The 16,146-nt window shown below is 35.1% G+C and overlaps 1 protein-coding gene across 1 annotated transcript in view; it reads right to left on the bottom strand.

The window, feature by feature from the left end:
* Window positions 1–16,146, bottom strand: part of LOC107706742 (tetratricopeptide repeat protein 28-like) — a 280,615-nt gene that overhangs the window by 20,439 nt on the left and 244,030 nt on the right. Inside the window, 3 exon segments of the mRNA XM_016510546.1 lie at window positions 4,049–4,226; window positions 7,687–7,905; window positions 9,103–9,232. Of these exon segments, the coding sequence (XP_016366032.1) occupies window positions 4,049–4,226; window positions 7,687–7,905; window positions 9,103–9,232 (527 nt within the window).

Raw genomic sequence — 16,146 nt, 5'->3', positions numbered from 1 at the left:
ACGCTCATCTCTTTCCCTTTCGCACTTCTGATGTCCTGTTGCGCAGTACCCACAAGCTTTCTGATTATCCTCTGTATGGTTGGTTCGTGAGAAGCCTCAAGTTTGCTGCAGCGCTCACTTGACAAAAGAGGAAGCAGGTGTTGCAGTAGATGGAGGTCTCCACTCGTGTCGACCTCTCCAAGCGCAGTTGCTCCTCTGGCATTAGTCTGCATTTGTTTGTCTATTACTCTGTTAGTGCCACATGAGATCCTTTTAGGAGGAACAGCTTTTTATGTGACTCACAGCAAGTAAACACAGCTTGCTTATGAATTTGCTACAGGTGGTTAGTTTAAATTGTTTCTCAAAAAGGGGTAAAGGCAGAAATATTCAACACCATTCAGATGTTTGGGGTTGGCAAGACTTTTTATAATGTTTTTGAAAGAAGTATCTAATGCTCACCAAGGCTGCATGTATTTGATCCAAAATATAATAAAACAGTAATCCGGTGAAATATTACCGTTTAAGTGAACCGTTTTCTATTTTAACATATGCGACCCTGGACCACAAAACTTGAAACTGAGATTTATACATCATCTGAAATCTAATAAATATGCTTTCCATTGATGTATGGTTTGTTAGGATAGGACAATATTTGGCCGAGATACAAAATCAGGAATCTTGAGAGTGCAAAAAAATCTAAATATTGAGAAAATTGCCTTTTGTCCAAATGAAGTTCTTAGCAATGCATATTACTAATCAAAAATTAAGTTTTGATATATTTACTGTAGGAAATGTACAAAATATATTCATGGAACATGATCTTTACTTGATATCCTAATGATTTTTGGTATAAAAAAAAATCGATAATTTTGACTCATACAATGTATTTTTGGCTATTGCTACAAATATACCCCAGCGACTTAAAACTGCTTTTGTGCTCCAGGGTCACATATCTCATTACTATACAGTATATCACATAATATCACATAATATCTCACAACATGACTTCATGTATCACATTATGAATTATTTCTTAAAATATGACTTTATATATCTCATAATATTACTATATATCTTACAGTGATTCAAATATCTGATAATATAACTATATATCTCATAATATGATTTCATATCTCAAAATATTACTTGATATCTCAGATTATGACTATACATCAAAATGTGACTATATATCTCATAATATGACTATATATCACAAATCTCACATGACTCTCATGACTTCATATCTCACATTTTGATTTCATATCTCAGAATATGACTATATTTTGCATAATATTACTATATATCTCTCACAATATGGCTTTATCTCAACATGTCTATATATCTCATAATATATACATTTTGCAACTGACTTCACATCTCACATTATGACTTAATATTTCTGTACATATTACTATATATCTCACATTGTTACTATATATCTCACAATATGACTTTTGAATAAGTATGACAATACTTTACATTGACTTATATATATATATCATAATATTATCTCACAATATGACTTCATATACTGTATCTTGAAATATGACTTTATACAGCTCATAATATTACTATACATCTCACAATGTGAATTCATCTTAAATTGACTATATCTCATAATTTTACTATATATCTAAGTATATCTTTACACATCTTGAATTATGATATATATATATATCATAATATTATCTCACAATATGACTTCATATACTGTATCTTGAAATATGACTTTATACAGCTCATAATATTACTATACATCTCACAATGTGACTTCATCTTAAATTGACTATATCTCATAATTTTACTATATATCTACGTATATCTTTACACATCTTGAATTATGACTTTACAAACTGTATCTCAAAACATGACATTACATTTTCTTATATCACACTGTGACTTAATAGCTCATATTTTGACTCTATATATCTTCCAACATGACATACTTTGTTGTATTAAACCTTATCTCATAATTCAATTTCTACTCAGAGGTTTAAACAGGCTAACATATCCAATCCATATCTAGAGACCAGAATATCATACTTGGGCTCATTTGCACCTGGCAACCACTCTTCACGGAGGTCAGCTTTCACATGAACAATCTTGCTGAAACTGCATTAATCACAGAGTTATGCTGATGAATCTTACGAGCGGCACTCCAGTCAACACACACACGCGGAAGGGTGCAAGAGGTCTCGCTAAACAAGCCATAATCGCTCATATTGCAGCCGGTCGCGGGTATCACAATTCCTGTTCGTGCCTCTTTCTTTCTGCACAATGAATGGGGTCTTCAAAGGTGGCATATTGCACCCAACCAAGTGGAAAAGATTGCTCGCAGCCCCTCAGTCAAGCGCTAAATTATCCTTTAATGGGCAGGGATGAGCGCAGAGCTCTCTGGGAGAAGCCATCACACCTCTAGTGACTAATGCGCTGGCACTGGCATGAGAGACTCGCGGCTTTCCACGCGCGTACAATAATGGCCTTTGTTTCAGGCTACTGCTTAATTCACACCAAGAGCTTCTGACATTCTGCCATCCATCTCTCTGCATTCTGCTCCTCCAAACCTGCCAGCGTCTTCACCTAATTACATGTCAGAGTGAACTCAACACTGCAGCACTGAAACCTCCATGCGAGAGGTGAATAACTCCTCAGCTGCCACCCGGTTAGCCCCACAGAGCCAGAGATCAGTGCGGTGTGGCCTCCAGCCCTGCTGCGGCGTATGACAGCATCGGTGAGCGCTGAGATGTGCTTCCTGCGGGGCATGTATGCGCACCCATGCACACTCCACCCCGCTGCGCTCAATGCTGCTAACCAACATGACCGCATCCATCAGGGTATATTTAGGAGGTTGCAGACATTCACACTAACATGAGCACAGCTGCATTTTGCAGCACTTTTACTGTAATATTTTATTGAGAAAAGCATATTCTTATATCGTGCCTTTCAACATAGACATCCATATTTTATAAAACCATAAAACAAACTAAAATAGAGAGATTTAACAAGACCCTACTTAGTTAATTTTATTTTATTTTACAAATCCTTGAAGATCAAAAGGAGATTTAAAATGTTGTTAAATGTTTTGCAAACGTATATTTGCAAAGTTTAAACATTACAAAAATTATCTTAACAAATCATATCATAATATCTAACAATGAATACAATACTATTTTTAATATTTTTTCATAATGAGCAACCACCTAGCAACACCATAGCAACCACCTAGCAATGCTCTAACATCCCGAACACCCTAGAAACCACTTAGCAACAACCTGACAAACAGTAAGAACACCATAGCAACCACCTAGCAATGCTCTAACATCCAGTACACCCTTGAAATCACCTAGCAACAGTCTAGCAAACACTAGGAACACCATAGCAACCACCTAGCAATGCTCTAACATCCAGTACACCCTTGAAATCACCTAGCAACAGTCTAGCAAACACTAGGAACACCATAGCAACCACCTAGCAATGCTCTAACATCCAGTACACCCTTGAAATCACCTAGCATCAGTCTAACAAACATTAGGAACACCATAGCAACCACCTAGCAACGTTCTAACATCCAGTACACCCTTGAAATCACCTAGCAACAGTCTAACAAACACTAAGAACACCATAGCAACCACCTAGCAACGTTCTAACATCCAGTACACACTTGAAATCACCTAGCAACACCCTAACAAACACTAAGAACACCATAGCAACCACCTAGCAATGCTCTAATATCCAGTGCACCCTTGAAATCACCTAACAACAGCCTAAAAAACAATAGGAACACCATAGCAACCACCTAGCAACGTTCTAACATCCAGTACACTCTTGAAATCACCTAGCAACAGCCTAAAAACACTAGGAACACCATAGCAACCACCTAGCAACGTTCTAACATCCAGTACACTCTTGAAATCACCTAGCAACACCCTAGCAAACAGTAAGAACACCATAACAACCACTTAGCAACACTCTAACATCATTACATCATTCAAGAACACCTTAGCAACAACCTAGCAATGTACTAACAAACATCCAGTACACCCCAGCAACGTGTGATTCAGGCATTCACCTGCTGTAGTATGAGTCCACTCCCAGAGCTTCCCGCGCGTTAGCAATGTGCTGCTCCAGAGACGAGCCTCCACAGCCGCCCCCCGCGGGCACAGAGCCTCCGCTGCCCTCCTGGAAGTCTGACGTGCCGCCATCCGACGCTCCCTCACCCAGATACACCTCATGAAACTTCAGGATACCTGTCAGACAGAGAGCAAAGCTCATGTTGATTTGGACAGAGACGATATCTGAAATTAAATACACTTTGATTATGTTGATTAGTATTATTATTGTTAAATGTAATTGCTGCTGGTGATGTTTTATAAAAGCAGTAAGCCATGAGCGGTTACAAATTACAGTGATTTCACCATGGTAAAGGAGTCTAATCTTAAAATGATCAAACTTAAAGGTCAGATGTAAGACAATCATCAAGAAGAGTTCAGACCGAACCGAACGCTCTCAAACTCCTGAGAGCATCAGTGCTTCAGACATAAAGTGCGTGCTTTGCGTAATAATGAAGATAGAATACCATATAGAGCCACACAAGAGTCAGGATCAAGGTCAGCAGTCTCCTGCGAGAGGCTGAAATCTAGTTAGGTGAATATTGTAAATGAGCAAAAGCACTCCCCGCTTTCAGACATATGTCTGTTTGATTACGCGAGCTTGTCTTTCTGTTACAGACGTCAAGGTTTGAATAATTAAATGAGCTTCAAGTCCAGAAAGATGCAGACGTGTTTAGTCGTGTGTGAGTGTCCAGTGTATACTAAAACTAAGACGAAAATTATTATTTCAAAGTATTCTCAAAACTTACGAGAATCAGATATGTTTATGAAAAAAATCTGAAACTTAAATAATGTTGCATAAAACATATATATATATACACACACACACACTTTTTGCTATATTGTTATATATTTAAAATGATAAAAAAAATCTATAAAATGTAAATGTAATATACACTTTTATGAGGAAAAAATACAAATACAAATCAATATATATATATATATATAATATAAAATGTAATATAATCAAATAGATATGTCCATAAATGTTATATACATAAACTTTAAAGAAAAGATACATCACAAATACATAAAAACATATATTTCATTTATTTGATTATTTTATGTATATTCTGTTTTTATTTTATATACATATATATATTTAAACTGTAAACCTCTAATACCCTTTGTGTGTGTTTCACGTGTCTGTGTGTGTGTGTGTGTGTGTGTGTGTGCGTGTGGTTGTGAGGGTGGGATTATGGAGGCAGGTGGTACATATAAAATGTAATATAATCAAATAGATATGTCCATAAATGTTATATACATAAACTTTAAAGAAAAGATACATCACAAATACATAAAAACATATATTTCATTTATTTGATTATTTTATGTATATTCTGTTTTTATTTTATATACATATATATATTTAAACTGTAAACCTCTAATACCCTTTGTGTGTGTTTCACGTGTCTGTGTGTGTGTGTGTGTGTGTGTGTGTGCGTGTGGTTGTGAGGCTGGGATTATGGAGGCAGGTGGTACTGCCGCTTTGCGTTAATTCACAGCTTTTTACCAGCTTCACCAAACAGCAGGCGGCACAATGAAGCCACGGGGAACAGAAAGTGTGAGGAATACGACAGCGACAAACACACCGATCAACTGAGCATGTGCATGTGTGTGTGTCACTGCACGCTATTTTCCTGAAACTGAAAATTTGAGCAAATAATTGTTTCTTTGTTGTAGGATTTCGTTCTGTTTCCAACTTGCACATTTTGTTTGAAAAATGACAAGAGTCAGAAAAATAAGATGAACTAAGCTAAGCTAAAATACAATAAAAAATAAAAAATTAACTGAAAATAATATTCTGTATAAATAGATAGTTTAAAAAATATTAAATATATACATATGCAGAGCTCTTTAATTTTGTTGTCCTGGGTTTCTAACTTGTCCTTGCTATATTAACAAATATGCACATTTTATTTGGAAAAATATGAACGTGAAGTCTGTGACCTTAAAAAAAAATCATACTCATCTAGTTTAGCTTAAGATGGTGTAATGCAATTTTTAACACTTCAAGATGCATTTTGTCAAATGAAATGCTTAAAATCTAACAGAAATGTGCTTTTAGAATATGAGAACGGCATCAGTTTCACAGAATAGTGTGTGTGACGGCCTCAGCCTTATTGATCTGCTAGTGTAAATGTGAGCGGCAGGGCTGTGTGTTGTGTTGGTCTGTGTTCAAACAGACAGACAGCGTCTCAGCGTGTCTCCGGATCGGGCTCTGATGAACTGTTCAGATGTGTGCTGTGTCTGTCTGACACCTCCGTCACCCCACACCCACATCACCGCCTCTACACACACTAACCACACACTACTGCACTCTTAGTCTTTAACCTGTGTAAGGATCCTACGATTTCCACGGAAAACACAGACAGAATCATGGAATTCAGTTATAGAATGGAATTTACTCTAGAATGCGGAATACCACAGAATTTGGCAAATTTTGGATAAATAAATCAAAAGTAGGCCTGTTCACTTGATCAACTCACAATATGTAAAAAAAAAACAAAACTGAAAAATTAAAACAGACAACAGAGTTTCTGAAAAATATAAATAAATAAATAAAACATTTCATAGGGCCCTATTATTGTAAAAAAAGTAATTAATAAATTAAATAAAGTAATAAATTATTACATTGTTAAAGTTTTATGAATTGAACTGATTAGACGTGTTTTGATTATTAAAATTTATTAAAGCATTATAACAGAATCCAGATAAATTAAAATGGAAAAAATTAAATTTGGGGGGGAAAAAATAACTTCATAAGGCCCTAAAAATGAAATTTTTGTCAAATTTTTAATAAATTGTTGTTAAATTGTATACGTTTCATGATTTCCATTAATTAAACATGCTTTTTGATTAACAACATTTAATTGCAAAATAGAAAAAAAATTTAAAAAATGGAATCCAGGAAAATTAAAACGGACAAAAACTACATTTTTTGGGGAAAAAAGAATTCATAGGGTGCTAAAAATGTTAATTTTTGTTAAACTTTTAATAAATTGTTGTACACTCCAAAGAGAAAGGAAAACTTGAAATCGCATCATATGACCCCTTTAAGACATGCTTTGCATTTGTCTACTAAAATTTATCTGTAAAAAAGACAAAAATTAAAAGTGAAGTTTTATCATTTAATTAATTAAACATGCTTTATGATTACTAAAATGTAATTGAAAAAAAAAAAAAAGAGAGAGAATCCAGAAAATTTTAAACAGAAAAAAAAATTAATTTGGAAAAAAATAAAAGATTTCATAAGGCCCTAAAAATATAATTTTTGTTACATTTTTAATAAATTGTTGTTACATTTTTAAATGTTCTTTATTTCCATTAATCAGACATGTTTTTAGATTACTGCAATTTAACAAAAAATGAAATACAACAACAACAAAACAGAATCCAAAAATTAAAAAATTAAAAAGGAAAAAAATTAATCTGGGAGGAAGAAATTAGAGCTCATAGGGCCCTTCATCCTCATGTATGATACGTCTTTAAGACTGTATAAAGTTATGCAGAACGTTACATGGTATTTCAGCTTGTGCAAGGGCATGTTGGGAGTTCATTAATCAACGCTTGTGAGTTTTGAACCGGAGGGTCTTACCGGAGCCGGGGGCCAGGAGCCAGCTGTACAGGTATCCTGCCGCCAGAGAGAAGTAGAGCACCAGGGCCCGCTGCCCGTTCACAGTGTCCAGGATGTGCTCCACGGTCACGGGCGTGTAGGGGTCAGAGTCCTGCTGGCCCGTCTGTCTCTCCACCAGCAGGTCGGCAAAGGCCCGAGTGCGTCCACGCTCCGCCACGGCCAGAGCTTCATCATGGTGACCTGAGCAGAGGTCAGAGGTCAGCGCTGGTCTTCATAAACCCATGAATACATCCAAGTATGTCTAACTTCATTTCCAGAGATCTTTGACCGTTTCATGCATCTGCAATGAACTGCAGGCCACAGGAAGCAGCGATTTCATGTTTTCTACCACAGGTCATCATAATGGCATAATGGTGATCACATAAAACCATCATCAGAAAACTAGCATAGTATACTAGCTACTTTTATTGTGTTTTTATGATGCTTTTTGGATTTTGACAGCCATATATATACAAGGAGCATCTCAGATTAATACATTATATTCAAAAGTTTAGTCTTTTTCAGTAAGAAACTAATACTTTTTTTCAGCAAGGACACATTAAAATAATCAAACGTTACAATGAAGACATATAATAATGTTATAAAGGATTTATATTTCAAAGAAATGCTGTTCTTTTGAATTTTTCTATTTCTATTTTTCTATCAGTTTCCAGAGAAATATGAAGCAGCACAACTGTTTTCAATGTTAGAATGATTTCTGAAGGATCATGGGACACTGAAGACTGGAGTAATGAAGCTGAAAATTCAGCTTTGCATCACAGGAATAAATTACATTTTAAAATGCATTCAAATACAAAACAGCTCATTTAAATTATAAAAATGTTTCACAATATTTCTGTATTTTTGATCAAATAAATACAGCCTTGGTGAGCATAAGAGACTGCTTTCAAAAACATAAAAAAATCTCACCGACCACAAACTTTCAATGCATGTCATGTCCATTTATTGATTTATTGGCAAGTATACTGCAAAAACTCCTATTTTAATGAGAAAAATCCTAAAAATCCTTGAAAAACATCAACTTGCTTCAGAAGCAATGTTGCACAATATATTTTTTACCTTTCTACAAGTTAAAAACAAGTGAAAAAATCAGCCAGTGCAGTAAAAACAAAATACACTAATAAATAAATATACCTAGTTTCAAGGATTTTTAGATTTTAACTAGTAAACAAGTCCAAAAAGACTAATTAAAAACTCATTAAGAAGTCACATTTTGCAGTCTAGCCACATAACAAGCAGTTTAACGTCCAGTCAGCTGGTCATTTTACATTAAGGACTGTACATGAATCCTTACACATAACACAGATAAGCCGTTTTATGCTCTGAATGGATAATGTATGATATAAGCAGGATGAAATAGAAGGAGAATATTTATACCGAGGCTGACAAGGACCCTCTGGAGAGCCTGGTACGAGGAGGTCTGCAGGTCGAACAGGGAGAGCTTGTAGTCGGTGCTGTGCTGCGCTTCATGACGAATGGTCTCGAACAGAGCCGACGCACGGTACAGCTGTGAGGCAAAAAAAAAACAAGATTTTGTGCGTTACTCACACATGTGTTAATAATAAAGCACTGACCTGCCCTGCCACAGAAACACTTATCACGCTACAGAGAAACATGAGTGTGGATGCAGTGCTCAGATGCCAACAGCAGAGGGCAGCAGACTTCCACACCTAAAACACATCCGTGTCTTTCTAAGCTTATTTTCTTGTTGCCTTTAATCGAATCATAGCAAGTCGAGATGAAATGCTTATTTGTCACACGAGCCTTTGAGCAACATAAAACCAATCTAAGCACGTGAACGTCTTAGACGCAACGCCACAGTCGTGTTTGCAGTGAAAATAAATGAAGTCTGAATCACAGACTGCAAGTCGCACCGTTTATGCCGGCCGGCCGGTCTGGTTCTTGTTTAGCAATCGAAAGTGTGAGTTTGTGTGTGGTGTGAGTGATGTGGGATTTCTGGCTAATGATATCCTCTCGTTCACAGCGGTGGAGGGAAAGACAGCGTCAGCGTACGTCTGTCTGTGACGCTGCCACCGCATGTCTGATAGACTCGCTGAGACTGCCAGAGAGAAAACCAGCGTGTAGCATTGACGTCCGTCTTGAGAACAACCGAAAGTAGCGATGCTACTAACTTAACTAAGTTTTTCAGTAGTTTAACAGAAATGCTTTCAATGCTTTTCTAGTAGCAAATAGTCATGAGCTACAAAATGCTGTATTTTTCATCACTTTGTGTTGCACATGCAATAATCAAATGAACTCTTTTCTCTTAAGTAGTTTTGGGATGTTTGATTCATTTCACTCTGTTGATTCACTAGCATGGTTCATGTACATTAAATACCGATTCACATATGATTTACAGATCAAATATATAATTCAATGATTACACAATTCACTGACAAAATAAATGATTCACTTTTCAAATAAACAATTCACAGATCAAATATATGATTCACTGATGAAATAAATTATTCACTTTTCAAAATTCACAGATCAAATACATGACTCAAATGATTAAATAAACGATTCAGCGATCAAATAAATGATTCACTCATTAAATAAACGGCTCACTTATCAAAATTCACATTTCAAATATAGAACTTACAGATCAAATATGTGACCCTGGAGCACAAAAGCAGTCTTAAGTCGCTGGGGTATATTTGTAGCAATAGCCAAAAATACATTGTATGGGTCAAAATTATTGATTTTTCTTTTATGCCAAAAATCATTAGGATATTAAGTAAAGATCATGTTCCACGTGTAAATTTCCTACTGTAAATATATTAAAACTTAATTTTTGATTAGTTATATGCATTGCTAAGAACTTCATTTGGACAACTTTAAAGGCGATTTTCTCAATATTTAGATTTTTTTTTGCACCCTCAGATTCCAGATTTTCAAATAGTTGTATTTCGGCCAAATATTGTCCTATCCTAACAAACCATACATCAATGGAAAGCTTATTTATTCAGCTTTCAGATGATGTATAAATCTCAATTTCGAAAAATTGACCCTTATGACTGGTTTTGTTGTCCAGGGTCACATATATGATTCAATGATTAAATAAATGATTTACTGGACAAAGCCATTTCAACTTTGTTTTCCCATAAAAAATATGTAAATATTCCTAAAGCAACATAAACAAGCTTTAACGTTACAAGCAAACGTACAAGCTTAAAATTGCATAAAAGTAATGACTTGTTTTAATAAAATATTTCTACATATTATTTGTTTTCTTTTCTTACCCCACTGGCAAATATTTGTTTCTTGATTTATGCACAAATCTATCTAAATTTAGTGAGGTTCAATTTAATTACACTTAAAACAAGGAAAACACATTTAGAAATATTCATATTAATATCTTATGCAATCTGCTCCAAGCAAACGTGTCTTGTTTAAAGAATATTTCGATATTTTTACTGCTAAACTAGTCAAAAATATGGTTTAATGTGTTTTAAATGGGCAGCTGCTGTAGTTGTCAAGCCGTCCTGCTTCAAATGAGGAGTCGCTTGTAGTTTAGCGCCCCCAGTGTTGCCTGATATTGCATGTCTGAGTATTTATGTGTTTTCGAGATATATGTGTGTGTGTGTGTGTGTGTTTGTGTGTTTGTGGTGTGGAATGCAGTGTTTCTCAGGGGTTCGGCTGCAGAGAGCCCTTCATCAGCATACAGCACGGCCAGCCTGCAATCAATTAAGAGCGGAATGCATCAGCACACACACACACACACACACACAAAACACACACACTCCATCTGCAATCTGCAGCGCTCCAGAACCATCTATACATCACACACACCAAACTGAGTCACCAGGGAGGAAGGCCATGAAAAGCTACTATTACTACACTCACAAAACACACACACACACCGTACTATCAGCTGACTCTGGTTTCTTTTCATTTTCTCCACTCTATGGCCTGAAACACACATACAAATGCCCGACCGACACATTTACAAGAGTGTGTACATATTTAAAGCTAAAGTGTGTCATATGAAGATTAAAGGAATAGTTCAACCAAAAATGAACATTTGCTGACAATGTACTCACCCTCACGTCATAGAAGATGCAGATGAGTTTGTTTCTTCATCAGAACAGATTTGGAGAAATGTAGCATTCCATCACTTGCTCACCAATGGATGCTCTGCAGTGAATGGGTGCCGTCAGAATGAGAGTCTAAACAGCTGATAAAAACATCACAATAATCCACAAGTAATCCACACCACTCCAGTCCATCAGTTAATGTCTTGTGAAGCCAAAAGCTGCGTGTTTGTAAGAAACAAATCCATTATTAAGACGTTTTTAAATTAAACCGTTGCTTCCAGCTAGACATCTATCTATAATATTGCTTTCCACAGTGAAAAGGTTGTCTCTTCTGAATCAGGAGAGAAATATGCACAAGCACCGTTTACAAGCCAAAACAGTCTAAAACAGCTCTAAACAAATATGTAGACGTGAGAGGACATCAGTAGATGGACTTTTTCACTGGAGGATGCGTTATTATGGATTATGGACTCGTATTTTAATCGGAAGCAATGGTTTGAAGTTAAAAACGTCTTGATGGATGTTTCTTACAAACACACAGCTTTTCACAAGACATTAACTGGTGGACTGGAGTGGTGTGGATTACTTGTGGATTATTGTGATGTTTTTATCAGCTGTTTGGACTCTCATTCTGACGGCACCCATTCACTGCACAGCATCCATTGGTGAGCAAGTGATGGAATGCTACATTTCTCCAAATCTGTTCCCATGAAGAAACAAGCCTATATATATCTTGGATGGCCTGAGGGTTAATTAACAATGGCCAAAACAACAGAAACACTGACCTGAGCCATATCTAGAGATCTACAACACACACAAAAAAACACCACCTAGCAACCATTTAAAACACTGTGGCGGTGAGATCTGCATTGGCAAACAACACTCTTATTTTCACTTCTTCTTTGTCCCCCAGAAAATGCAGTTACTGAGAAGAGAATGTATCTAAACGTTTTTTTTGGTGGTGCAAGGGAAAAATGTCGCAAAAGTGATGTTTCCTTGTGAGATTGTGTTGTGTAGTGCACAAACATCTGGACATCTTAACAAAAGCGGCACCCATCTGAACGTCTCTGATATGATCATGTAGTACGTGGCGTGTCTGTTTGATTGACAGCTGCCGCCAGAGGCGCGTCAGACTCAAGTCTGTCGGTTTCTCACTCTTTCAGACTGAACTAAAGCACGTCCCTCCCCAATGGCACAGCTGCCTAATTGACAAGACTGGCTGTACGATGATCTAAACACATTATCCTCTAATCTTCCGTCTCCCTGTAGACGTACGGCACATATGTGATCAACATCCTATGCACCAGAGACCCGCATGTCGCCGTACCCGAGACGTGAGACTCGCTCGGCAATTTCTAGAGGGAGAAGAACAATCTAGAGCCTTCCTCCTCAGACGGCCATGATGAAATGTGATCCGAGCAGACGATTACAGAGACGACTACAATCACTGTCACCGTCTGAGACAATGACGACCTCCAGAAATCATCAAAGAAATCTAATAAAATCTGAGCTCAAAAAATAATCTCAGAGGTTCAGTACACCTCAGGCTGGTTTTATGTTATTGATTGAAAAGTTTATGTCCACAAAGCAATCCTACAATATTTCAGGAAAACAAACAGTGATGTCTAATTCAGATCAGAAATTCACTTTTGATTACTGCTCAATATTTGCAAACAGAAATTATTTTCCTGCTGGCCCTTTTTTTTTTTTTTTACCTTTATGAGAACGTTTATTGCTTTCTAATATATTTTCCATCAATTAGTTTCACATGTAGCAACACTCACCCATGAGACATTAAATACAGATTTATGGACTTTTAAAGAGTTAAATCTTTGCAATAATCTACCACTGTCCTTTTAATTTAGTACTAGATAATTACAGTTTTAAAACCGACTAGAACAAATAAACATCCAACACTGATCGTTATATACTACCATTCAAAAGATTTTTTAATGCTTTTAAAAGAAGTCTTTTATGCTCACCTAATTCAGATCAGAAATTCACTTTTGATTACTGCTCAATATTTGCAAACAGAAATTATTTTCCTGCTGGCCCTTTTTTTTTTTTTTTACCTTTATGAGAACGTTTATTGCTTTCTAATATATTTTCCATCAATTAGTTTCACATGTAGCAACACTCACCCATGAGACATTAAATACAGATTTATGGACTTTTAAAGAGTTAAATCTTTGCAATAATCTACCACTGTCCTTTTAATTTAGTACTAGATAATTACAGTTTTAAAACCGACTAGAACAAATAAACATCCAACACTGATCGATATATACTACCATTCAAAAGATTTTTTAATGCTTTTAAAAGAAGTATTTTATGCTCACCAAGGCTGCATTTATTTGATCAAAAATACTGTAAATACAGTAATATTGTGAAATATTACTAAAATTTAAAATAGCTGTTTTCTATGTGAATATATTGTAAAACATATTTTATTTCTGTGATGCACAGCTGAATTTTCAGCATCATTACTCCAGTCTTCAGTGTCACATGATCCTTCAGAAATCATTCTAATATTCTGATTTGCTGCTCAAGAAACATTTCTGATTATCAAACAGTTGTTCTGCTTCATATTTTTGTGGAAACCGTGATACATTTTATTTGTAAGCATACTTTGATGCATAGAAAGTTCAAATGAACGGCATTTATTTGAAATAGAAATCTTTTGAAACATTATAAATGCATTTAATGTCACTTTTGATCAATTTAATGCATCCTTGCTGAATATAAGTATTATCATAATAATTTTTTTAAAAAGTCTTACTGACCCCAGTGGTTTTAAACAATAGTGTACATAAAAACCAGCCGATATATATCATGCATCCCTAGAATATTATTAAATGCTAGATGACTATTTTTAATATACAATATTCCAAGAATATTAAACTCTCTAGGGTATTTCTGACGGTTTCATGTTAATTTCTGTTTCTCTGACGATTCAGTTGAACCATTTAGCAATGATTCATGAATCACTCGACCGTAAAAACGCAGTTTAAGTGGAGTGTAAACATTGTGGTGCTGTCAAAACAAAGCTCAGTTTGTTGAAGCGCTTCAACATGTCCATTTCTAACTCAATCAATCGTGCTTTTAAGGCGAGACTGTTTGAGAAACAATCATTATCTTTTCAGTTCATTTTGGTGCTGCTGGCTTCACAGAAGTCACACACTGCAGCTTTGACTGACCCTTTGAATCGGTTCATTGATAATTGATACTAGATACTCATATTAGAGTTTTTATTCATATTTAGAAGTTTTTATTTTTTATATCTTCTCTATCTGTTATAGTTTTATTTCATTTTGTTGTGTGTTTGTCATTTTTATTCGTTTTTTAATATGCCTGTATCATTTTTTCAACATTTTTATTCAAGTTTTCTTTATTTTAGTACATCAATTTAAACTAAATTAAAATGAGAAAGATTCATCTGGTAACTAGTTGAAAAAATAGCATTATTAAAACTGAAAGTAATATTATTAATACTAATTAAATTAAAATAATTCATTAATACTATTGTAAATATTATAATAAAATAATAATACAAAATATAATTCTAATATAAAAAATATCAGTCATTTTAGTTACATTTAAATTTAATGTTCAATTTAAATTAAAATGAGAAATATTCATTTGTTAACTAGTTGAAATAAAATAGTATTAATAAAATAATAAAACTGAAATTAATATTATTAATACTACTTAAATTAATAAACGTAATTTTATTAATACTATTTTAAATATTATAATAAAACTATTAATAAATATATCAGTTATTACAGTAAATCAATTTAAACTAAATTAAAATTAAACATTAATTTGGTAACTACTTGAAATAAATTTAGTACAATTGAATTTAATATTATTAATACTACTTACATTTATAAAATTAATTTTATTAATAATATTTTAAACATTACAATAAAACAGTAAAAATATAATATAATAAAAAATATATATTTTTAAAGTTTATTTCATTAAAATTTTTGCTTTTAGTTGTAGATTTAGTTAACTATAATATCCCTTGTCAAAGCTACATCCAAATCCTCAGCGGTGCGGTGCGGAGCAGCGATTCCTCAAACAAGCCCCGAGCTGGAGTGTTTGCTGATGACGAGGGTCTCGTTTGGGCTGACAGGCCTGAATCAATTAGGGCCTAAATGCAGAGAGTGTGTGTTTGTGCAGCTTGACTCCCTGAACATCAGATTCGGCTTCTTTGTTTGTCTCACAGAATGATGAAGTCACAAGTGAAGAGTCCGACGGAGATGACAAGTCTGCAAACATCCGAAACACACACACGCGCGCGTCCGCCTACAGGCACATCATTAGAAGAAGCAGAGACAGTGGAGCTCTGTCAAGAAGAGCGTTCATGAGTATCCTG

The sequence above is a fragment of the Sinocyclocheilus rhinocerous genome, unplaced genomic scaffold (assembly GCF_001515625.1).
Source record: "Sinocyclocheilus rhinocerous isolate Xijiao unplaced genomic scaffold, SAMN03320098_v1.1 scaffold864, whole genome shotgun sequence".
Taxonomy (NCBI): domain Eukaryota; kingdom Metazoa; phylum Chordata; class Actinopteri; order Cypriniformes; family Cyprinidae; genus Sinocyclocheilus; species Sinocyclocheilus rhinocerous.
The sequence above is the reverse complement of the archived record's forward strand: the minus strand, read 5'-3'. Positions and strand labels throughout refer to the sequence as shown.